The 24,892-nt window shown below is 29.3% G+C and overlaps 4 protein-coding genes across 6 annotated transcripts; 1 reads left to right on the top strand and 3 right to left on the bottom strand.

Moving 5' to 3' along the window:
* Nucleotides 1-398: 398 nt before the first annotated feature.
* LOC118071330 (transmembrane protein 70 homolog, mitochondrial) lies at nucleotides 399-1,835 on the bottom strand. The gene is made up of 3 exons (XM_035090428.1): nucleotides 1,411-1,835; nucleotides 944-1,294; nucleotides 399-872 (listed from the first exon to the last, which is right to left on the bottom strand). The coding sequence occupies exons 1-3, from the start codon at nucleotides 1,516-1,518 to the stop codon at nucleotides 645-647; spliced, it is 687 nt and encodes a 228-aa protein (XP_034946319.1). The 5' UTR covers nucleotides 1,519-1,835; the 3' UTR covers nucleotides 399-644.
* Nucleotides 1,836-3,234: 1,399 nt separating this feature from the next.
* Nucleotides 3,235-18,585, bottom strand: LOC118071371 (phospholipase A2 group XV-like). Its single transcript, XM_035090497.1, has 6 exons — nucleotides 18,048-18,585; nucleotides 17,734-17,873; nucleotides 16,820-17,054; nucleotides 15,012-15,411; nucleotides 14,819-14,941; nucleotides 3,235-3,704 (listed from the first exon to the last, which is right to left on the bottom strand). The coding sequence occupies exons 1-6, from the start codon at nucleotides 18,151-18,153 to the stop codon at nucleotides 3,485-3,487; spliced, it is 1,224 nt and encodes a 407-aa protein (XP_034946388.1). The 5' UTR covers nucleotides 18,154-18,585; the 3' UTR covers nucleotides 3,235-3,484.
* Nucleotides 17,817-20,944, bottom strand: LOC118071370 (cyclin-K-like). Of its 3 annotated transcripts, XR_004690876.1 has the most exons (7): nucleotides 20,558-20,944; nucleotides 20,328-20,459; nucleotides 20,090-20,253; nucleotides 19,842-20,014; nucleotides 18,780-19,446; nucleotides 18,048-18,103; nucleotides 17,817-17,873 (listed from the first exon to the last, which is right to left on the bottom strand). XR_004690876.1 is itself a non-coding variant. In XM_035090496.1 (6 exons), the coding sequence occupies exons 1-6, from the start codon at nucleotides 20,774-20,776 to the stop codon at nucleotides 18,782-18,784; spliced, it is 1,278 nt and encodes a 425-aa protein (XP_034946387.1). In that variant the 5' UTR covers nucleotides 20,777-20,944; the 3' UTR covers nucleotides 18,706-18,781. The 3 variants fall into 3 exon arrangements, 2 of the variants coding, with proteins under 2 accessions (XP_034946387.1, XP_034946386.1); XM_035090496.1 differs by lacking the exons at nucleotides 17,817-17,873; nucleotides 18,048-18,103 and having other exon boundaries at nucleotides 18,706-19,197; nucleotides 19,273-19,446; XM_035090495.1 differs by lacking the exons at nucleotides 17,817-17,873; nucleotides 18,048-18,103 and having other exon boundaries at nucleotides 18,706-19,446.
* Nucleotides 20,945-21,260: 316 nt separating this feature from the next.
* LOC118071368 (transmembrane protein 184C) lies at nucleotides 21,261-24,545 on the top strand. The gene is made up of 5 exons (XM_035090494.1): nucleotides 21,261-21,856; nucleotides 21,927-22,624; nucleotides 22,700-22,906; nucleotides 23,545-23,760; nucleotides 23,847-24,545. The coding sequence occupies exons 2-5, from the start codon at nucleotides 22,041-22,043 to the stop codon at nucleotides 24,244-24,246; spliced, it is 1,407 nt and encodes a 468-aa protein (XP_034946385.1). The 5' UTR covers nucleotides 21,261-21,856; nucleotides 21,927-22,040; the 3' UTR covers nucleotides 24,247-24,545.
* Nucleotides 24,546-24,892: the final 347 nt, after the last annotated feature.

Here is a 24,892-nt window from a genome sequence, read left to right on the forward strand (position 1 = left end):
AACTTGGTCAGTATGCTTGCAAATATCTTGAAACGTGGAGATATGTTGAAAATTCAAATTTCACCAATCGACTCGATTACAATAACTTTCTAATGGGAAGTTAATAATATAATAATTACCATCATCATTAACAAATGTTTCTATCCATTAGTCCTTCAACAATCCAGACTTTTAATGCTTGTAATTATTTATTGTATTCGTAATAATCATTATTGATAAACCAATAGGAATTTGCATGATTGATAATTTTTCAAATTAAGGTAAACACACGAATAGACGACAGTTGAGTTGAAAAGATAAACAAAAAATCATGATAAATATTTGCTAAAAAGATTTATTTTTCTTTTCAATCAACCAGATCTTGCTTTTAAAAATAAACAATATTTTACTACATCATATTTTTTATAGTTTTATTAAATTAAAAATTTTTCCATTTTTTTGGATCATAGCTATCCATTACTTTAACCACCCTATTTTTCTTTGGTCGTAAAATGCATTGCTAAAAGCTTATTTAAAGAAGTATTTATCTAATTAACATGAAAACCAGCTATTCTAAGATTTTTATTATCAACTCTAGTCAATTATATTAATAAAATAATAATGACAATAACACAATATAGCTATTAATTATTTTATTGACTTATTTACATATCCTTCTTGACCTCATTGTTAGAAGGTGCATTGATAGACTGATGGATTGGTTTTTCATTCAACATAAAATCCATCGGTTTATCATAACCAAGTATACGACTGTAGTGATTTAAATCTTTGAAATCATTGTAATCAAAAAATATTGGCTTCTTTTTGACGAAACAAGTCGTCATCAACTGCATATTACCTGGTTTTGTTATATCATCTGGTGTAAATTCAATCTATAAAATGAGTTTATAAATAAATTATTTACATTTCAATGGCAAAATGAGCATAAAAAAGAGAATCTTACCTGTCTTATGGTAGCAAATAAGGTATATGTTGTTGCAACGTACACATCTCGTCGTTTGTCATAATATAAATCAAGTGCATATCGATTAGTTATTAGATGTAGAAATAAAGGTGTAATGAAAGCAAAGCCTCCAAAAATGATTATTCCTGTCATCAAAGCTGGAATACTTCCAGTTTCTATAATTTTTGGAAAAATCCATGGTTGAATGGCAAGACTTATTGCAGATGTACTTATTGAAAATATCTTGACATATTTAATACTTTTGGACAATTTGCCATGATAAATAAGTTCAGCATTCAGTGTCACATCTTCTTTTTTGCTGTAAGATCGAGACTGAATGGATGATAAAGCCTGTAAATGAAATTAAATAATTATTCTATATAATTCAAGGAATTTTAACATTATTATTGTTTAGTAATATTGTATTGAATACTGATATTTATTACTTATAAATAATTGTTACTAACCTTTAAATTCCTTTCACAAGAAAATATCTTGGAATAGCATTTTATGTCAGAAAATACTCGATGACAACATCTCTGAGCAATTGTTTGGGTTCTTATCAAGAGGTACATACTAATGAAATAACTGATTATATCGTAAATTTGTTAAATAATTTAATTAAAAAAAGAAAACATCCACATGAGTGGTCACTAGATGATCATAACCTACTGAGAGGTTAACAATAAGATCTAAAGTATGATTTAAATTAAAGTAAGCTTTTTAAAAATAAATTTAACACGAAATTATGATTAATATTGATTTATTAATTAAAAGAAGAATTGTTTGTTTATTTTCACTGTTTTTGGAGTTTCGTGGTAGCTTGTGATAAACAATCGGCTTTCATTAACAAACTGATGTTAGCGCCATATTATGATCGATCTTAGAACGATTTAATCTGCCGGCAAAGCTTGAATGAGATTAATTAACATCATTTACATAGTAAAGAGTTTTATTTACTCTGTATATTACTACTTATTTTAAATAAAGTACCATTTTAGGTAATTTTATACTTTCGCAGTCCCCTCGTTTTTTGGCTCTAGAAAATCGAAAAATCATCCGATTTCAATGATTTTTTTTTTAAATCTTTGTTTTTACGGCGGATTTATAAAAAAAAATATGGAAAATATCTCACCTAGAAATTTCATATAGTTTTATGACTTCAAATGTGATCATAAACGCACTTCTTTGGGTGACGGCTGTTATTATCCCTTTTTATAATATCTGCGGTCAAAATATCCTAAGAAAATATCCTCCGTTAAAAATATCTTTTTATATAATATTCCCTAATAATACATTTTTATTTAAAAAAAAAACTATTTCTGAGAATCTTCAGAAATTTTAAATATGCTAGAATAATAAAATTTTTTTTATAGAATTGATAATAAAATAAATTGTGATACAAAATTAATATATTTTACTCCTGTAGTAAATAAATAAGTGGTGAATTAGAACTGTGAAAGTAATGGTGGTTGTGAGAAGGGGTTAAAGCTTAAAACCGAATGTTTTCATCTAATAAGAATGTATTTCGAAAGGGAATATTATATAAGAGGATATTGTTAATGAGAGATATTTTTTTTGAGGATATTTTGACCGCGGATATTACAGAAAAGGATGTAAACAGAGGTAATCCTTCTTTAAATATAATCGTTCATAACTTTTTTGCAAACCATTAAATGAAGTTCATACATTTTTTTTGTTAATCTACCTGAAACCTCTTGAAAAAAAAAATCATTAAAAAATGTCTATTCATTATTTTTTTATCTCACTTAAAGATTTGATATAGTTTTATGAATTCAACTGTTATCATAAACGCTGTACAAAATCGAAAAATCATCCGATTTCCAGGAATTTTTTTTTAAAATCTTTGTTTTTACGGCGAATTTATATAAAAAAACTATATGTGTCTACACACAAAAAATGAAATTTTTTTTTATTATTGCAATTTTTAAAACAAATAAAACTACACATTTCAGTATCTTTATTTATTTTCAATTTTTCACATGAAATTAGAGAGAATTGTGATCGAGGAGGGAGGGGGAGGGTTAATTATTTTTATTGTTATTATTTTTTATCATAAAATAAAACAACAAATGTTGCATAAAAAATCATTTTTTTATTATTATTTTAATATCACATCTATTTTCATTTTTTTTTATTAAAATTAAACTTATATATAACAATAATAGTAATTTATAATACAATTAAAACTGTTATGGAAGATATTTACAATTTAATATTAATAATTGATGTTTATTTTTACACTAATTTATCAATATTTCTACTAAATCCTACAAACAAAATGAGGTTTCATGGTTGAGTATTAAAAATAGAGAGCCAATAGCTAAAATATTTTGTTACAAAAATTAAATAAAACAAAATTCAAATTTTTAATTGCACACTTGTAATAAACAATTAATTTATCCTACTTTGTTTTCAACCTTTAATTACATCATTAGTTTGATAAAATGGAACTCGTTAACAATTTATAAAAATAATTAACTATAAAATACATTTTAAAAAACAATGTATTTAAACGAGTCAAGTTTTCATCACATCTTCTATGTAATCTAGAACCTGCCTATTTCTTAGAATATCCATATGGTCAACGCTGCCATAAGTTTTATAATAAATCTTTTGTTTTTGTTTAGTCTGCCAATGGAGACATCCTTCGAGGCTCCTTAAATTGACTGTTCCATCGCCATCTCCAAGGATGAACTGTGGGTCACTGTTCATTGCCACTCCGGGTTTGTAATATAATCTAAAAAAAATAATTAAATTAATTAACAACGTTGTATTCCCAATGACTGGTTGATATTTTATTTAAATCTATTCGTTTATTGTCAAATAAGTAAGTACACAATGTTACAGAGCATTTGTTGTATGAGCGATTTAGAAGATCTGAGTATAGTTCAGTAAGGGTGCAATATCTTAGCATAGTACTGATGAATTTTGAAAATAATAATAAATAAAAGACTTGAATTGACAACGAACTATGTAATAAATAGGAGAAAAAGAACAACGATCGAATTTTTCGATATTATGCTAAAAAAGCGTTTTAAGATCGATTAGGAAGAATTCTATAATACCAACAAATTGGCATGGTAACTCGAGCAGGCAAAAATTGTTTATAACAAAAAAACACAATGACGTGTACATTTTTTTTATGTCTGCGAATGGTTTTTTCGGAATTCTTGGGTAATTTTACTTTAAAAAACCCAGGTTCAAAAAGGGAGATTAGATTTGCTAATTAAATTGCACCCTTACTGAACTATAGTTCAGATGATAGATTCTAAATAAATCAAAGGATATTGAAGAAAGGATCTTTATTTAACCTTTAGGCTGTAGGAGTGGTCGATATATGGACCAGCAGTCAGGTCAGGTCAGGTAAAAGAAGTGTTTTATGTGAGTGAAAGTTGGAGAAATTGGAATGAGTCCAAGACGCATATTTTAGAAATCAGGGTTGATATAAAAAAGGGTCTTCTGTGAAGGACTTGTACTGAAATTTCCCTGTAGCTTAAGGGGCTAACAAGAAGGTCCAAGGGAGAGGTTAAAATCTAGCTTGTAGGGTTGAAGTTAGTGTTTTCATGTAAGCGAAAGTTGGAGAAATTGGGATGAGTCCAAGGTTCGTATTTCAGAAATCAGGGTTGATTTGAAAAAAGGGTCTTCTGTGAAGGATTTGGAATGCATGTAAAAACTGGGGTTTCTCTGTAGAGAAATCTTGACTTTCTAAAATTGTAAAACTAATGTTTCTTTAAGAATATAAGTAGATAGGTAAGGTACATAACAACAGAGATTGAAGGCCTTGTTTATACCTTATAATTTAGTAACCATAATGTTAACCCGAGATTAAATTTAAAGTTCAGTTTCAACTTCAAAATCTTCAATTCCTTTGATGTTCCAATTGCCACCTATAGTTTAATTCCATTTTGGAAACCATCAACTTTATTGAAGATTTTGATGTCTTAAACTGATCTAAGAATCTTATTTTGGTCATCAATGTCATCATAAATTTTTATAACATTGCTTGTATAGAATTAATACATTTTGGAGGTTCAAAATAAATTTTGTAAGATCTGTTTTTAATCTCAACTTTGGTAAAGCGGATGAAACAACAAAATTAAAGTCGAAAATGGGCTTAGATTATATGTATGATGACACTGTAAATTTTGGTGTTTTATTTTAAAACATTATAAGTGTTTTAATATGACTTCACCCATTTGATTAACATTGTCTCGATTTTAAAGCACTCAAAAACGTTTTATTTACCCGGTTATTACAATATTTCTTTTGTACTTCAGAAGAATTATTATTGATCATATTTAATTATTCATTAATCTTTGATTAATTAATTATAAAATATTAAAGAAAAACTAATCATCAGTTAGTGCTTCGATTATTTTTTATCATGTATAATCTCGTTTTTCTAGCAATATATCGTTTATTACAAAATTTTCTACGTTTTTTTTTACAGATGGCAGTTTTAAGACATCATAAATAATGTTATATGATAAAAAATATTTTTTTTAATATTCATCAAATTTTTGTAAAAATTTTGCAAGCAGCCCAAAAAAAAAATGTGTAAAGTTTATATGCTTCCTATATTCTTTATATACAAACATTTTTAGTACTGTAACTCAAGCTTTTATGTTAATTGTCTATTACACAGTCGTTGAAATTGTAATTATTACGAGCATATTCAACGGGATTGTCAACAAGTTTTTGCACATGAGGTGCAAATTTGTAGTGGTCTTATTTGTTTGCTGTTAATTTTTGATGAATTCAACGATATCTGCTGATATCTAAACTTTCGATAATGAATAGTTAAAAAATTTGGTAAAGTTACGACTTTATGATGAAACGACATTAAAAAAGATTGGATTATATTATTATTGTATGAGTAAATGTCTATAGAAGAATGTCCGTTTTTATAAATTAGCGAAAATTTACCTATTAAACCGAGAAACGGACATTCTTCACTGGATTAACCCGAAGGAAAACACTAAAACTCTTTTCAAAAGAGCGAACACTATTCATTATCGAGAGTTTAGATAGCAACAGATATCGTTGAATTCATCGAAAATTAACAGTAAACAAATGACACCACTACAAATTTGTACCTCACATGCAAAAACTTGTTGACTAATCGTCAGACAAAGATAAACTTGATGCTCCAGCTTTCTTAATATTAGATGGACTATTCTGTAATGACATTCGCTTTTTCAAATTGCTTGTGTGATATTCTGTAACTCGGATAGAATTTGATCGTATAGGATGTCGTTCAGTTTTTGGAAAACAATTTCTAATTTGAGTTTTGTGAATGTTTTGAGTTGATCTAAATCAATGCTTATAAGCGTTGATCCTATAGGGGATGCGATTTTTTTCATCCTACACCGACTCTTTATTACACTTTTCTTAATAATTAAAAATGAAAAAAAAGTGGCTACCGGTCATTCCAGAGTTACAGAAATTTGCACTCACTTACTGAGCCGTCGAACAAAATTCTTCGATTCGTCGTCAACAATTGTGCTACAAATTTGCAGTAAATTTAAGTGAATTGTAAATTTTGGTGAAAAGTTACTAGCAAGATGTCAGATGTTAAAATCTCATTGGAATATCACATCACTATTAAAAAACAAATAATTAAAATCGTCTTAAGCCATTGTTCGAGATTCTGGTAATGGAAATTGATTCGTGTACATTGGTTTCTATAGGAATCACCATTAAACAATACAACATTAAACCACTGAGCAGACTCAAAACAAAACATTGTGTAATGAAGAACGAACATTTAAAACATTATTTCATAAGTTCGGCTTTATAGGTCGGTAGTTTTCAGTACAACGTAGCGTAACATTGTAGCCGATACTATAAGAATAATATAAAATTCTGAAAGAGTAAGACAGACTGTCCTAACATTTATTTATAACAGTGTAACTACTCGCTTAGTAGTTAGACTTCTTTAATCTTCTATAAACGTCTGTGTTTGCTAGTTGAAATCATTATATTGCATTTAACAGTCTACTGTAGTTTCAAAATAACTCAATGAAAAATTTGCATAAAACAGAAATTAATAAGCACAAAATTTAAAAAAAAAATAATTCAATTCGATTGCAGTATATAAAAACAGTGTGGTGAAGTATATGAGATTCTACATTCTAAATATCCAGCATACAATAAGAAAGGTCAGGTTAGTATCTAAAACTTTATAATTATCATTGTAGCAAAGATTTTTTTCATCATACCGACATAAACAGCTCACTCTTTCATTTAACAAAGGTCGAACTTTCCGCACCGATATGTTGAAAGATTATATCTACCCCTAGAAAAGACAATCAGACTATCTTATTCTACGTGTTTACCACCTCCATCTTCGGCTCAGGAGGTGACTTTATCTGTGATTTAAACTAGTCTAATTTTCTTGCTTAGCATAAGTAAAAAATGTACTATTTTAATCAAAAAAAGATATTAAAATATTCAATATGACATTATCTTTTTTAGTTGCCGAGCATCCTAATTTCAGATATGGCAACCATTAACCATATTGATAATTGCTGAAGCATGTCTATGCACTTAGCTTGCAAAAATCAAAATCTAGAACTTGTTAAAATTTTGCTGAAAAACGGCGAAAATCCGAATGCTGTCGACGATGAAATGTTCACTCCTCTTCATCGAGCTTGCACATCGAAAAGTGACGTAACCGTAACAATAATAGAACTACTACTGCAACACAACGCAAATATTGAAGCGGCTGAGAATGAATGTTGTTGGACTCCACTTTTTACAGCTTGTCGCGAAGGTAATGATGTAGCGGTTAAATGTCTTTTGGAAAATCATGCTTACCCCAATACTATGGATTTGCTGGTTTATACACCTCTTTAATCGACAGCCTTTGTTAACCGGAATGGCCGTTGTATAAGTTTTGTACAATTATTGTTACAATATCATGCCAATATTGAAGCTAGAGGTTCGATTAGCCGAACTCCGTTTTTGATGGCTTGTTATAATTGTAATTACATAGCAGCTAAATACTTATTAGATAATCATGCTGATCCTTTTGCTGTTGATAATAATCGTTCTACATCTCTTCACTTAGTTTCTACGGCAATTACCTTTGACGTTCAACGGAAAATATGACTGTTTTGCTTATAGAACTATTACTACAACACCATGCGAATATTAAAGCTGTGGACAATATGAATAAAACTCCACTCATGATAGCGTGCACGAGTGCCAATCACGATGCAGTAAAATGTCTTTTAGATCATCATGCCAATGTCGAAGCTGTCAATGAACTAGGAACAACTCCACTTATGTTGGCTTGTTGGGAATCCAATTATGACACAATAAAATGTCTATTGGATCATCATGCTAATATCGAAGCTGTAGATGAACTAGGAACAACTCTACTTATTGCAGCTTGTAGAAATAGAAATAATGATGCAATAAAATGTTTATTGGATCATCATGCCAATATCGAAGCTGTAGATCGAGAGGGTAAGACTCCACTCATGATAGCTTGCAATAATGACAATCACGTTGCAATAAAATATCTTTCGAAACATCGTGCAAATATTGAAACTGTGGATTCAACAGTTTGGACTCCATTTATGGTAGCTTGTAATAATGATAATCATAATGCGATTCAACCACTTCTAGACGTTGAAGAATATCGAAAATTCAAAATTTTGCATTACTACGCTTCTAACTGTTCAAGAACACCTTTGCACTTAGCTTGCAAAAATCAAAATCTAGAACTTGTTAAAATTTTGCTGAAAAACGGCGAAAATCCGAATGCTGTCGACGATGAAATGTTCACTCCTCTTCATCGAGCTTGCACATCAAAAAGTGACGTAACCGTAACAATAATAGAACTACTACTGCAACACAACGCAAATATTGAAGCGGCTGAGAATGAATGTTGTTGGACTCCACTTTTTACAGCTTGTCGCGAAGGTAATGATGTAGCGGTTAAATGTCTTTTGGAAAATCATGCTAACCCCAATACTATGGATTTGCTGGGTTATACACCTCTTCACTGGATTTTTTTCTGTAGTAGTGATGAGATAGCTTGAAGTATAGCACAATTCTTGCTACAAAATCATGCAAATATTGAAGCTAGAAGTTATAACGGTCGAACTCCGTTTTTGATGGCTTGTTATAATTGTAATTACGTAACAGCTGAATAGCATGGATTGCAAATTAAAAAAAGAAAGTCAGTCTTGTATAAGAGAATATAGGATTTGTTAAAATAAGGGATAAACTAATAAAACAATAAAACTTTATTTCTGTTATTAGCAGAAGATAAATAGGTCAGGAGTCCTAAGGTATAACTTATGACCTACATATTTTCATGAAAAAAATTGAATACAACGAAAATTATGTTATTGCGGAACCGTAATTTAAATAAGCATCTATAGAGAAATATATATAATAAAATAAATGTCAAAGGCAATAATTGTGACACAGTAAAGATTTTGGGACATATTGTTAAAAATTAAAACGAGGAATATATATGTATAAAAGAAAACAAATCCAAAGGTAGATACTCAAATATTTTACAATACATCATATACAAAAACAATAAGAAATAAACATAAAGATGCAGTTATACGGCAGTATAGGAGAAAGTAAAAGCAATTTAAGGACATATTTTATATCACTTGGAGAATAATTGATATTTCTAAAACCTTCGTGCTTCTCTTAAACCTATGTAACTATATAAATAAATAAAAAAATAAATGGCCTACGCACCTAAAAAAAATAGATTTTTACTGGAGAAATCACTTTTTTAAACTACACATACATGCTGATATGTATATGCTGATCGATAGAAAATTGAATTCTCTACTGATTGAGCTATATTTATCTTTAATTTTTTTGGAATGGAAAAAATTATTTATTTTTTGCGAATTTCTCGGAATTTTTAATTGTAAGTGAACCTGTCCGTTAATTTTTTATATTACACTTACTTTTTACTTTTAATGAATGTTATTTTCAAATCGTTACATTAGCTGCTATTCTAGCAGTTGAATAGTCAGTTAATCAATTGGGCAGTTAGTCGGTAAAATATATATCAATGAAAAATGTTAATAATTGTGAAACAGCTTAAGGCATTTGTTTGAGATTCTAGTAATTGAAATTAATTTGTGTACATTGGCTTTTATAGGAATCACCATCAAAGTTACTCCAAAGTCACGTTTCCTTCAAAATTACTTAGACCCTAACGAAACATGTGTTTTTTCGAGGACAAAACGTTCCTTGCAATCTTTCTTCAACATCTGCAAACCACTCATAATATTATTCTAAGTATACTCAGTTAGAATAAGTCCCTGTCAATAATGATTCCCAGCTAGTCGAACAGAGAGAAGAACACTCCAGGTGTTCGCCAGGCAGACTTCTTCGCGCAAGTTTACCTATTAAGTACATTTACCAATTAAGTGGTAATACAGATTTTATAAAATATCACGTGATCTCCATAAGAGCCTGTGTAAAAAAATTAATTTCAAATTAATAGTTCTCAAAAACTAGCGGCACAATTGTGCTGAAATTTTTATAAAATTTTTTATTTTAAAAAATGAATCGAATATCGAAATTTCAAAAAATTCGACCGTGAAAAAATTAACACTCGTACATCCTTAAGCTTCTCTAAAAGTCTGTGTTTGCAAGTTGAAACCATTGTTCTATATTGCATTAAACAGTCTACTGTAGTTTTAAACTAACGCAATGAAAAACAGAAATTAATAAGCATAAAATTTTTGTATAAAATAATTCAATTTAATTGCAGTATAATAAAAACAGTGTGGTGAAGCATACGAAATTCTACATTACGACTGTCCAGTATCAGCTCAGGAGGCGGCTTTATACGTGATTTAAGGCGCCTCGAGCGGAAATATATAGATATATAAAAGTATATGGACCTTCGCGCACTAGTTTTAGGCAAATAAATAGATAAAATAGGAAAATATCACAGATATTTGACAGAATATGACAGATTGTTTTTTATATTTCTAACTCTTACTCGTTTACATATAGCCGACCAAAATCTGTCAAAAAGCTTTAGATTTTTAATTTCGGATATTTTACTGATTCTTCAACTAATCGTCTTCATCTCGTTTCATTCCATAAATTGTTGTTATCTAATGTTAATCTTTTCCTATAGATATTTCTTTATTATATCTATTTGCCTAAAACTAGTGCGCAAAGGTCCATATACTTTTATATATTTTCGCTCGAGGCGCCTTGATTACTTTACGTAGCGTTCCAACTAATAGTTCCAATTTTTATAATATTAAATGATTATATGATTTAAATAATGACAATATAAAATATTTAAATGAAAAGTAAACGTTGTAAAGTTCAGTTCATATTGTTTACGGTTAAAATGAATGTTTTAGTGACATTTTTTTTGTACATTTTCGCCCTAAACCAAGTAATATTTATCTTGATTTTAAAATACTTTTTCTATTTTTGAATTTAACTTTATGATTTCTTATATTTTATTAAATGAATCGAATATAATAGTCTATATTTAAGGGACTCATTATGTTGTGGTAGATTAAAAAAATATAGTTATTAAGAACATATTTATTCTTATAAATCCCGAGTGAAAATGATTAATTTTTACGTAGGCCCAAAGGAGACCTGATTCAAGCCCAAATCATTTTTCGGGCTCACAGAAAATATTTTTGGGCTTGAATTGGGCGTGTTTCAGGCCTAGAAAATAATTTTTAGGCTTAAATTGGGCTCTTTCGAAATTAAGGCCTGCCTTGGGCTCTTTTTAAGCACTGAAAATTTCTCTAAAACAAGATTAGGCTTCAATCGGGCCTGTATTAGGCTTATTTGTCATTTTGGGCTTCTTTTGGGCCTATTTATTTTCACTCGGGGAAGAATAAGAATTTTATTCATCTTTGAGAATTTAACTCATTTTTTTTCATTGAAGAAACTATTGTTTTCAATTTTATAATGATTTTTTTTTATACAAGGGAAATGCTTACAATCTTACGGTGCACATAGTTTTCAAGGTAATTCCTATCTTCCTGTATCAGTCAATCTATTAAAAAATGAAAATGATGGTGAGGACACCGGTTTCAGTACTGAGAATGAACAATACGAAATTATTTTTAATCGGGACATTGATGAAGATAATGATATGCCGGTATATATACGTATCCCTGATGGATTCATGTCAACTGTTAAATGAGAGTTATAATTACTTAGGGTTTACTTTGAGTTATTTTAGCGTTACTTTATCTTAAAATGACTTTAAATCAACTGTAAATCAACCGTTAGAATGTACGATTTGATTATTGGTCAACTTAACGTCATATCAACTTCTAATGAACGCATTAAGTTAAGAGTTGTTTTTTTTGCAACTGTTGCTTCATATTTTTTAAAGAAAAGAAAGGCTGCATTCGGGTTAACAGTTGATTGAACGTTGCATGTTAGTTAAATAACCGTCTTTTTATCGCACATTGTGACTGTTATTTTAAAGTTAACAATTAGTTACCTCAAATCCACCGAGATAGATTTAAAATATTTTTAGTATAATTATTTGTATAATTCTTCGTATTTTTTTGATTGTTATGTTATAAGATAATTGTAGCATAAATAAATATTTATTATTTTTTATGCAAAAATTTTTGAATAAATTATAAGATCAATTTTTAGTCAGTTAATCGAAATTCCAAGTATGTTGATTTCGAATGAGATACTTTTTTTAAATTTGATATTGTACGGAATATCGTAGTAAGTTTTTTATTTATTCATTATAGTGGAAGATAGTAGAAACTGATCTCCTGAAATAATCATGAAGTTAAGACTTACGAAGTCTCATTTTATATGCGGAATTTAAATGAAAACAAAATTTATTAGGGTCAACGTACCAGTGAATAAACATGATCAGTATATCTATATGTTGGCAATATTTAAATATACTAAACACGTCGTTTATTTACTGATACGTTGACTCTCCTATTACATAATCCAGTCGATACAGGAAATTTATTTTATTTATGAGAAATTTTTTCCTAATACTGATAATGTTTGATTTTCCAACAGAAAAAGATTTCTTATAGTACACAGAAAAGGTGTGTTTTCCAGTGGACGTGTGTGTGTGTGTGGAATTATTTTTTGTCTTGATTAACTCGAAAACAAAGAATAATATCCACATGGGACCAATTGCATTCAATGCATAATTACGCAACTTAGAACTGATTAGATTTTGGATGGACGACCTCTTAACAGTAAACCTACGTCTCTAAAAGATACTAAATTATGTCAAGCAAACCATAACACAATAGAAAGAACTGCAGCAGCGATAACAGCACGAGTTCTGGGTATTGAAAATGATCCACCATGTCCAATAAAGAAAGTAAGATCGTTATTGATAACTGATATATATATATATATATATATATATATCTTTATCGCCTCCGCATTTTGGAGTAAAATTATTTTATTTTTTTCAGAAAAATGAATCTACTTTTTTCGAAAAAAGTAGGTATCATAAACTTTAAATTGTGTGCTGTCCGTTTAAAAAAAAAAAAAAATTACCCTGCAAGTACAGTGTACCAAGTTACAAAAATTTGGTTAGGTGAGGTTAAACATGGAAAAATCTAATTGCCTCCGTTTCGGAGGCAACTACGTCGCCAAATAAGTTCAGAGCGTCATTTCAATAGGTTGATACGGAGGCAACAGAGGCATATAGGCGTATTTATCAGTATATATATGCGTACATGAATTGAAAACATTATCCTTAAAAAATTACTTAAAACATGACGGTAAAATTCACCTCTGCATTCTTATTTCAATTTCTACACATGTGAAGTCTTTTAACTTCTATTTAAATCGAACTATATATCTACATATGCAATCCGGTCCAATTAATTGAAAAAGTTTTATTATTTTATTATTTAGTACTGTTTAAATACTATTAGAAATTGATATCTATACTATTATATAAATTTCCGGTGTCTGCTGTCTGTCCGCACTAATCTCCGAAACGGTTCATCCGATTGCGACCAAATTTTGCACGCATGCAGAGGGTGATGTCAGAAAGGTTATAGACTAGTTTAATTATAAAAAACTGTCATTTCATTAAAAATATATGTCACACCGATAACGAAGAATAATTGATCAAATGATATGAGACTCCAAATTTGTTACTGACAAATTATTTATCTAGACTCTGCACTGTATATCTCGGTTTTCCAAAATGCATTATTTTAATGCGGATAAGTGTGTTAAATATGATGTCACCCATTTGATTAACATTGTAGTCAATTTTTACACACTTAGATCTGCGTTAAAAGTGGTTTAAGCTAGTCTACTTTTCCTCCCTAGGTGTGAAATGTACTATTTCTACATATTAATAATCATTATTATTAAAGTAGTACTACCGGTTTTAGAACTCACGTTTAGAATTTAATAAAACTTGGCATATTAGTACATTATAACATCATAATTGATCAGTTACATTTTTAAAGGCCTGCAGAAAACTGGAAAAAAAAATTTTACAATCAAAATTCTTAAGTATTCTTGTAGTACAGTCATGACACCACTATCATAGAAATCTGAACATCCAGTTTTATGAAACAAAATAAAGCCTGTCATTTCCCATAAGTATCAATGGTGAAGGCAAAAATTTTTAAGGATTCATTTTTTTTTCAGTTCTCTGTAGGCCTTCAAAAATTTAACTAATCAATAATAATGTCATTATATTCTAGTATGCCAAGTTTCATTAAATTCTAAACGTGAGTTTTAAAACCGGTAGTACTATCTTTAATAAACTAAGTGAAAAATTTTTTCTTACTGTTACAAATTTAATAATGACTTATTAATTTTCAATATAAATATCAAATTATAATTACTTACTTGTCTATAGTGCTGACATTGACTCCATGCAAACAATGAATCTCAACACCAGGCGCTGTAAAATCATTTTGAAACTTTTCATTATTCTTCCGGAATTCCCATCCATTTGGCACATTAACATCTCTAGATAGAAATAAAACTAATTTTTATTAAGAAATGTTTAAGATTGAAAAATGAATAATAATCAACTTACATAAAAAATTGATGTAAATCCAATAAAGTATAATTTTTATGCGGTGTTTCGACTAGAATTTCACTCTCTTTCCAGAAAAGACTTGATGGAGTCAACCACCCTAGACTAGGACTTGTGATCTGTTGATCTTTTAAAATACTTTCTCTTAATGCATAAGTACCTAAATTGTCACCAACTGCAAATACTTTTAGTGCTTTAACTGATCCACCCCATACAGCTGCCAAAGTTATTAAACGTTTGATGTACTGATTTTTCCATGATTGACTTTGTCTTTGAAGGAACAATAGACTCATGGGACCACCCATACTATGGGCTATCAAGGTTATTGGTTGTTTGTTGTTCATGATGTAGGTTTCTTCAACGAGATTTTTCAGTTTAACAAAAAATTCTCCATTTTCATCTACAAAAATTCAATATTTAACAATTAGCATCTTAATAATTAATATTTTTTGAGGTAATTATCATTCATATCCTTGATTTAGAAATAAAAAACAAAATTATCATTAATATGATCGTGAAATCCTCGTGATATAATTTTTGCTTTTCTAATAATCGGGCTTAACTCTGACAATAATTTTGTAAAAGTCTGAATTTATTGATGATTAATTTTAGGCCGTAAGAGGGACGGCGGAGGTTGTACAGAAATTTGTGCCTAACCTGTGCATTACAGGATCTACGCGCAAGATCTAGCGTAGAGAGTAAGAGAGTAGAGACTAGAGACCTGCATTTAGTCTCTAGCACTTAATCTATAAATGGATTTCTGAATTTATTGATGATTTTTTATGATTTATGAATTTATATAATTTCAAGTACCATTGACAATATTTTCAAGCAAGTACAGTGTCAAAACAATAATCCACTTACAAGAGTAAATAATTGAAATTTATGGGATCATATTTTATGTGTTTGTTTCAGAAAAATATCAAATGAAGCTGGAATATTAGATTAGTTTTTTACTAACTAATGTCAATTGATTAGCTATAAGTAAAACAGTGAGTTTTTTAGCAAAACTTATAGTCCAGTCAAACTTGACTGAAGAAGAAATATTCCTTAGGCATGCGAAATTTGACTAGGGATAGTATTAAGGGGGTTGCGAACCCAATGTCAGGGTGAAAAGGGGGTAAGATTGCTCCAAAAGCCACTTTTTTAACGTGTTAGCATCTATAATAGTTTACATTAAAAACGTTAAAAAAAAATAATAATAATTTATACAAATCCACTTAAATTGTGCTGGAAATTACTACATACTACGTATAGTACACACTATTTACTGATACTAGTTCTCATTTATTATTCTAGAAAATTATAACACAATAATCACATAGTGTTTTAAAAATCTGTACAAGTGTACTGCCATTTTTTAACGTTTTAGCATCTATAATAGTTTATGCTAAAAAAGGGGTATTCCCCCTTTTCACCTTGACGTTGGGTTCGCAACCCCCTTAAAACTATCCCTAGTCCAATTTCGCATGCTTAGGAATATTTCAGTCAAGTTTGATCAAGGTTGAAAAATTGCCATTTCAGGTCTACTAAAAAAGAATAGTTATTAAAAATTGCTTGTTATAAAGAGTTTCGGTTTGTATAAAAATTTCCAATGATAATCATTGCTATTAATACACTGCAAAAAATAATTAAAAGTATTAAAAGTCGAGATTGATGATAAGTAAACTAATAAAAATGTGATCATGTGAGTATGTTTGTAATCCTGTCTTTTAGTAATCAATTTTTCATCTGATTTATGTTGGGTTAAAACAATTCTATCATCAGAGTAAACTTCCGGTTAAATGCGTGATTAATTTTTGAATTACCTGGAGCTTTTCTGAAATCATAAGGTGCCCCTCTAAGGGAAAAATTCCTAACATATCCCAAATCATTAACCAACATATTTCCAATGTCTTTGAAGTAAGATCCTGGTGATGCTTTACTGGGATCTAAATACTCCACAGGGAATGAATCACCCCAACCTGGTATTCTTATTTCAACACCTGGTGTATTACTTGTAGTTCGTGTTTTATTGTCGTACACTAATTTCATGTTATCAATCTGAAAATTAAAATATTATTATTATTTGTTCCACTCATTTAAATAGATATTTCTTTAGTTATATTGTGATATTTATTTTAATTTAATGAATAGAAATGAATTTATTAAAGATAGTATGGATGACTAGAAGACATTTGCATAAGCTTTACATAATCCCAACCAGGAGAGTAACAAAATTTGTCTGAATAATGAAACAAATGTCTTCTAAGGAACAAAGAATTGTTTTTAATTAGAGTAAGTTTTCGTAAATAATTTTTAATTAGTTTCTTTCATATTTTCTTGAAGCGAGTGACTATTTTTCAATACCAACAAGCTAAAATCGTAACAATTATTTATTTATTTTGAAAGATTAAATTTTATGTATAAAAATTTTGTTAGCTTTTATTTTGTTTAACAACAAATTAAGATGATGAAATTGTGCTTAAAAAATAAACAAGTTCTGCTCGATTGATTCATAGTTACCCTCAGGTTACCCCCAAAAAAGTGACAAAAGCATTGTGAGGTTATTTTTTCTCAAAACTTCTAGGAATTGTACAATAAATAACATTCAGACAAAAGGTTGTGAAAGAAAAGATACAGAATGAAAGGTAAAGTTTGACATTTTGATAAATTTTCTTCCATTTTTTAAAGCAGATGTCAATGTGGATGTATTTTTAGACTTAAAAACAATAAAACTTACGAAACAGTCAATGATGATAGGCACCAACAGCTCCAGATTCAACCAAATATTGAAAAAATCCGATGTTTTTTCACAAAGGTAATGTGGAACAGTAGTTTTATTAAGTTTAGCTTCAACTTGGCTTCCACCATCTCCTGGAACTGTTTAAAATTCATCAGCTTATGATCTGAATAAGGTTATATAAAATATCCATCAATCAACAACAACATAATTGAGTAATGAAGCTAGCAATTATCATCATAAAAAGACTTATAATTACACAGAAACATAAAACACAAAGCTAACAATAAAAAAGTATAAAAAAAATGACTTACTAAAAATCACTGGTGATCGATTCCAATTTTTATCTCTCCAAGACTTCGACCTCGTTCTTCCAATAACACAAAAAATTATAATAATCAAAATCAGTCTGACTTTCATTGCTTCAAAAGTAACTTTTATAGATAACAAATCACAACTTAATTAAATAACTGCTCTTTTATTCACACTTATGATTCAATTTCAGCACATAATATAAAAATAATCATACATAAATACTACGTTTCAATAAATAACTTATCTATAAATAATCTTCTTTTCAAATCGTCAATAATTACGCAAATTAAATCAATTGTTTTTATAAATATTATTTAAAATAACTATCAGACAATTGTGTCGTCTCACTAGTTTGTTACTGATGTTTTTATTTAGTTAGAATAATATGAGGGATATGAAACGTTGTGAGTAACAAATCTAGCGATCGTCACGCCACTGTTGGTGACGTTATAATCTAACAACAACAATAAATGATAAATAGAAAAAATGTGTTCATTTATTGAATAATTGTATGAAATAAAAGAATCATTGATGTCCATGAACACCAGAGCAGTTGTAAGACATAATTTTAAATATTAATTTCATAATTGTTAATTAAAAATTAATGAATAAAAAAATAAAAAAGATAATTGTAAATGAAGAACCTCAACTAAACAATTACCATCGTACAAATATTATTTATTTACATAAGTTGCATTATTTATTTAAAGAATAATTCAATATCAAAATACCTTTACTGTGGCTGTGGAGGATAATATGGAGGACGTGGTGGTGGAGGAGGAGTTGGTGGTGGTGGTGCAGGAGTACCTGAAGGGAAATAAGCATTTGTGGGATATCCATATGGTGGAAAGGGTGGACCAGGTGCAGGATGAGGTGGAGTAGGTCTGATAGGTGGAGGTGTTGGTCCCAAACGCATTGGTGGTACCATATGATTCATGGCGTTTACTGGTGGAGGAGGAACAGATATATTAGCTGGTGGAAATACGGGAGGATAAGGAGCAGCGGTTGGAAAATTAGTAGAATATGGAGGATAATGAGGTGGAGGTATTTCTAAAGGCTTCGCACCTTCCACTGGTGGATCCACAGGTGGACAACCATTTGACGGACCTGGTGTTACGTCGAGTTTAGGTATTTTTGATGGTTTTGATGCTAAAAAGATGAACGGCATATTTAATTTGTGAGGTTCCCCATCAGTATTGATGGAAGAAAATATTCCTGTCCTACCATTTGGAGTAGTAGGAGTTGATTCCGATGGTGGAGCTGGTGGAAGTGGAGGTGGTGGCGGTGGAGCAACACTATCTCGATTAGGGGTATTGGTAGCCATTATTGGAGGTGAATCTGGAGGCTTTGAGTTGTCTGATTGTGATGAATATAAATCCAACACTTGATGACAAATGTCTAGATGAAGAGAAGTTTAATATTATTGACTTGGAATAATACTTGATAATTTTTTAACCCTTTAAGAATTCCTACTGTTACTTAACGTATATTGCATCAATTTTAATGAACTAAATTACCCTAGCACAGAGCTGGATAAACTTAGGCTGTGTACAATAACTAGAAAAAGTGTCAAAATGTCTTATTGGGGTACAAAGTATATCTTGGGAACACATTGTGCTCAGCATAAAGCTACCCAGCACTGTTCTAGTGCAATGATGGGCAACCTTTGACTTTCCAAGAGCAACTGATCAGTATGGTTATCATTTATTTGATGAGCAAAACAAGCTAAGATTGTTCACTTCTCATTTATCCTAGAATTATAAAAAAAGCTGTTAAGCAAACGTTGATGATACCTTCTAGGAGATCCATCGTTAAGTCTTCCACAAACATATCCCACCACCTCAAGTGCTTAGGTTGTCTTCCAATCCAGTCTACAACCTCGAATTTACTCAGTTTACTTGCTAAATACATTAGAGCTATTGCTATTATTTCTGGCTCCCATTGTAATGATAGTGTTGTACATAAACTAATACAGAAATATTAAATTTATAGATACTTTTCTAATTATAAATGTAAATAGGACGTTGTATTATCAAATTACCTGTCATTGACAAATGTCCAAGCCATTTGAACCATTTTTTGTAACTTCCCTTTATCTCCCTTCAAACATTTGGCATATTTTATCAAATAACTATAAGGATGTTCTACTTGGAGATCAAATTTAATTGTTTGAAGTAAAATCCTTTCTAAAGTCATCACTTCTTCCTGAAAATAATCAATCATAAATCAATAAAATTCTTGAAAAATTGTTGATAACAAATGAATTTTTGATAAGAAACCTTTGGATCTTCTCCGAAAGTCATAAACTTTTGTTTAGTCAATAATGTTTTGGCAGTATTAATTATATCCCTGCATTTTTTAGGAGTTTCTTCAACTTTACCAGCTAAACATAAACAGCAACAAGCTGTAACCTAAAAATATATTGATTTTTTGAATTAAATTACTCAAAGAAAAAAAAGGTTATTGAAAAAACGAGCACTAGTGGGGTTATGTACAGTTATTTACTTACATATCTAGGAAATTGTTTAAATGAATGAAACATATAAAATCTATGAAAATACACAACTCCAGTTGCCATTGTATTATATCCCAAGTCCATTTTAGATCCTGTGTCAATAATAAATCTAGCACCTTCTTTTCGATAGCGACATTCAGTCTCATAATCAATTCCATCTTGAATAGACGGAGTATTTTTTAATTCTTCTTTCTCAAAGTACCAGCACGGCATTTTTTTATGATTAATATGAAATAGCAATGATTTATTTTACTTAAAAATTTATTCATAAATGCGCCAAACAGTCACAATATTTATTTAAATTAATTAATAATTAACACTAGCTCACTGATAAAACTTAACCATACTGCAAAGTCGTGCTTTCTTTTATCATGACGTGTGGTAAACATGACATCCATCCACAAATAAATGTCGCTTCAGACTAATTCTACAGCCATACAAGTTCTCACTCAAAATAATTGATAATCAACTTATATTATAATCTTCATACTCATTGAACATTTTATTTTTACCTATTCTTTAAGAATAAATGAAATTTTAATTGTTTACTTTAATTAATTTTATTCAACTTCAAATATTCGATTCTTCATCAATATTTAAAATATTGGAGATGGTAAATTATCTTGCGTCGATAAGGCAGAAAGTAACTTCAACTAGTGTTGATTTTTTTGATAGGTAGCAGTAACAGAACTGCCACAACTACTTGTCAATCATTTCGGAGTATCTTGATAATATCAACTTGTAGTCATTAGTAGACTATAGTGTTTTTTTTAATTTATTGAGACTAAGAAATGAAAAAATATATTTATAACTGATAATAGAAGTTTCCAAATTCTATTGTTGTTAAATTATGTGTAACGTGGATAGTAATTAGTGATAGATAACCTATTTTTATACCAGTACATATTATTATCTTTATAAAAAATAATTTAACACTTTTTTGCATCATTTTCTGCTCATCATTATAACTATTAAATACATTATCAAGGCAATAATAATTGTAGATAAACTGAATCATATCTTATAAACTAACAACGCAAATAATTGTGATAATCATCACCGGACGACATCATCGAGTCTTCTTATCATTAAAAAATATCTAAAATATTTTGGACAATGGCATTATTTAAACAAGTGAAAGAATGAAAGAACAATAACTATTGCAATGATAAAACAATAATGAATGTTATAATTATGTAAAATTAACGATAACAATAGATAAATTGTTCAAGTGTTTTAAAGGACTACATGTTAATCCATTATGTTATTGCAATGTCTATATCTTTAACAATGGTAATAATTGAAATTATACAAATTAAATTGAATTTTTATTATAGAAATGACTCATAATACTTGTTTACAGGACTGGACACTAAAAATAATCTATAACGAGATGAAATAAACAGTTCATATAACCTAAATTTAATAATAATATCAAGAAATATCTTTAATTAGTGTAATATAGAATAAAAACTTAATGAGTAACAAAATGGCCAATATTTGTAGAAAATGGAGAATATGGATACTGCCAGTGTTGACAGGGTTGTACACATTATTAATATGTATACTTGTGCCGATATTGCTAAGAAATTCAATGAAAAATGGCTTTAACAAAGAAGACCAAGGAGCATTGATTGGTGGTGCTTTTGTGCTATTGTCATTACCAATAGCTTTTTATGAAATAATACAACATATGATTCATTATACACAACCGAGATTACAAAAATATATCATTAGAATATTGTGGATGGTACCAATTTATGCTGTTAATGCTTGGCTTGGATTAATTTATCCAGAACAAAGTATTTACGTTGATAGTTTACGTGAGTGTTATGAGGCTTACGTTATTTATAATTTTATGATGTACCTGTTGGCCTACCTCAATACTATTGAACATCAACTTGAAAACCGTCATGAATTACCCGTACAGCAGCAGGTTAAACACATGTTTCCTTTGTGTTGTTTGCCCACTTGGCGAATGGGACGTGAATTTGTTCATAAGTGTAAACATGGAATTCTCCAGTATACTGTTGTTAGACCTTTATCAACACTTATTTCATTGTAAGTTGATTAATTAACTATAATTGAAAGTAAATTAGAAGTAAAAAATAATTCATTAAGTCATTTATGTTGCAGCATTTGTGCGTTGAATGATGTTTATGGTGAAGGCGAGTTTCGTGGAAATGTTGCATTTCCTTATATGATTGCGTTAAATAATCTGTCGCAATTCATAGCCATGTACTGCTTAGTATTGTTCTACCGAGCCAATTCTGAAGCCTTAAAGCCAATGAAACCAATTGGAAAGTTTCTATGTATCAAGGCTGTTGTGTTCTTTTCGTTTTTGTAAGTATTTTTGCTTGCCAATCTTGTACTTATAAATGTATCTTACTGAAAAAACATTTATTACAAACTAAATTTTAATGTATGCATTGGGTTGGTAAGAAAACCAGTGAAACACTTGAAACTATTTCTAATTTTTATATTTATTAGTCTACAAACTTTAATTTAAACTACAATTACCATGTTTGTCAATGACTTCTGTCCACCTTGAAGACAAAGGTATCATATTAACTTAATACTAGACTTTCTAAATTGTTTCGCTATTTTTTAAATTATTATTGGAAGTTACAGAAAAATGATGTTTATGTTTTAAAGAAAATAGAGAGTGCGTAACAACAGATAAGAATACTTATATTTTATAGAAAAGAATAGCTTCTCCTTTTGGAGCAACCCAGAAAGGTTTACAAAGTTGAACTGGACGATACATCAAAGCGGCTAACTGACTGTCTTGACCACTTAAAACCTCATATACACACACACAGTATTTTGTTTATCAATCTTCCATTCACACTGTTACATTTCAAATTTGTACGTCATTGGAGTATGAAAACTTGAATTTCAACCCTATTTTTTTGTCAATCTAATTAATGAATTAATTAACTTATTTTCCATACAATAAATTAATCTTTATTTTATTTCAGCCAAGGAGTTATAATAACGATACTTGCATATTTTGGCATCATATCTAGTATTTTTGATGCCAATAACACCGATGATGTCCGGCATATAGCTTCGAAACTTCAAGATTTCTTGATCTGCATTGAAATGTTCTTAGCAGCGATAGCTCATCACTACAGTTTTAGTTACAAATCATACGTAAATCTATCTCAAACTCAAGCTTGGTGGGATGCATTTAGGTTCGAGCATCAAACAATACTCCAAAAATAACATTATCATTTTATAACTGGAATATAAAATTGAAATGTTAACATTTTTTTTTCAGAGCGATGTGGGACGTATCAGATGTTCATAATGACATTAAAGAACATTTAGGTGTTGTTGGATCGTCATTGAGTCGTAGGATACGTGGACGAAATAATTATGATCATAGTCATTACGAGCATGATACTTGGGCAAGTGCGACAGAAAGAACATCACTTTTGCCAGATCAAATTCAATATACGGCAACCATTATTAAAGGTTCATCGTCATTACCAACGTCAAGTCAAGCTACTTGTCTTTCCTCTTCCACATCATCGTCAGGATATAATAATAATAGTGATTCTGGTACTCGAGGTGATCATTTATATCAACGTCAGCCATCAACAGAGTCTACGATCAACGAAAATACCATAGATACTTATTACAGTACAGAGAGTAAAAGTAATTACGTCAATACGTAATGAAGTCATATTTTTTATATCATTAAATGCTAAGGAAATTTTAATTTTTATTTCAATGAATATACCAAATATTTTTTGTGTACATAAGTACTAAATTTTAATGAAATATCCAAGAATAATTGAGAAGTAATAAAATATTTAGGAAAAAACAGTCGAAGAATTAAGGCTTTATATTGATCATGAATAGGAGTGAAATATTAATATTTGTGATATTTATTGTAAGAATTTTCATAGTTTTATATCATTCAGTATACGAAAAAAAAACAAACAAATGTAATTATTCAGGATTGTAGTAATTAATCATGTGTGTTGTTATATATTATAATATTATTAAATAAATTAAACTAATATAAAATGATAAATTTGTCATTTGATAATAATTATATTTTAATTTATTATCTTTTGAGACCGTAGGGTTGAGAATTCGAGTTTTATGATTGGAAAGAACTCTATTTTTTTAATAATTAAGATAATACTTGTTTATTAATTAATTAATAAACAATATTTAATAAATAAATTTATTTCGAATTCAAATCTTCAACAAATTTTACTGCATACTAGGGTTTTTTAATGATTAATTTTCGAAAAATTTGAATTAATATGAAGTTTTTAGTTAACAATCTAATTATTTACTTCTAAATTAATT

The sequence above is a fragment of the Chelonus insularis genome, unplaced genomic scaffold, assembly GCF_013357705.1.
Source record: "Chelonus insularis isolate UGA/USDA-ARS -01 unplaced genomic scaffold, ASM1335770v1 contig_77_pilon, whole genome shotgun sequence".
Classification (NCBI taxonomy): Eukaryota; Metazoa; Arthropoda; class Insecta; order Hymenoptera; family Braconidae; genus Chelonus; species Chelonus insularis.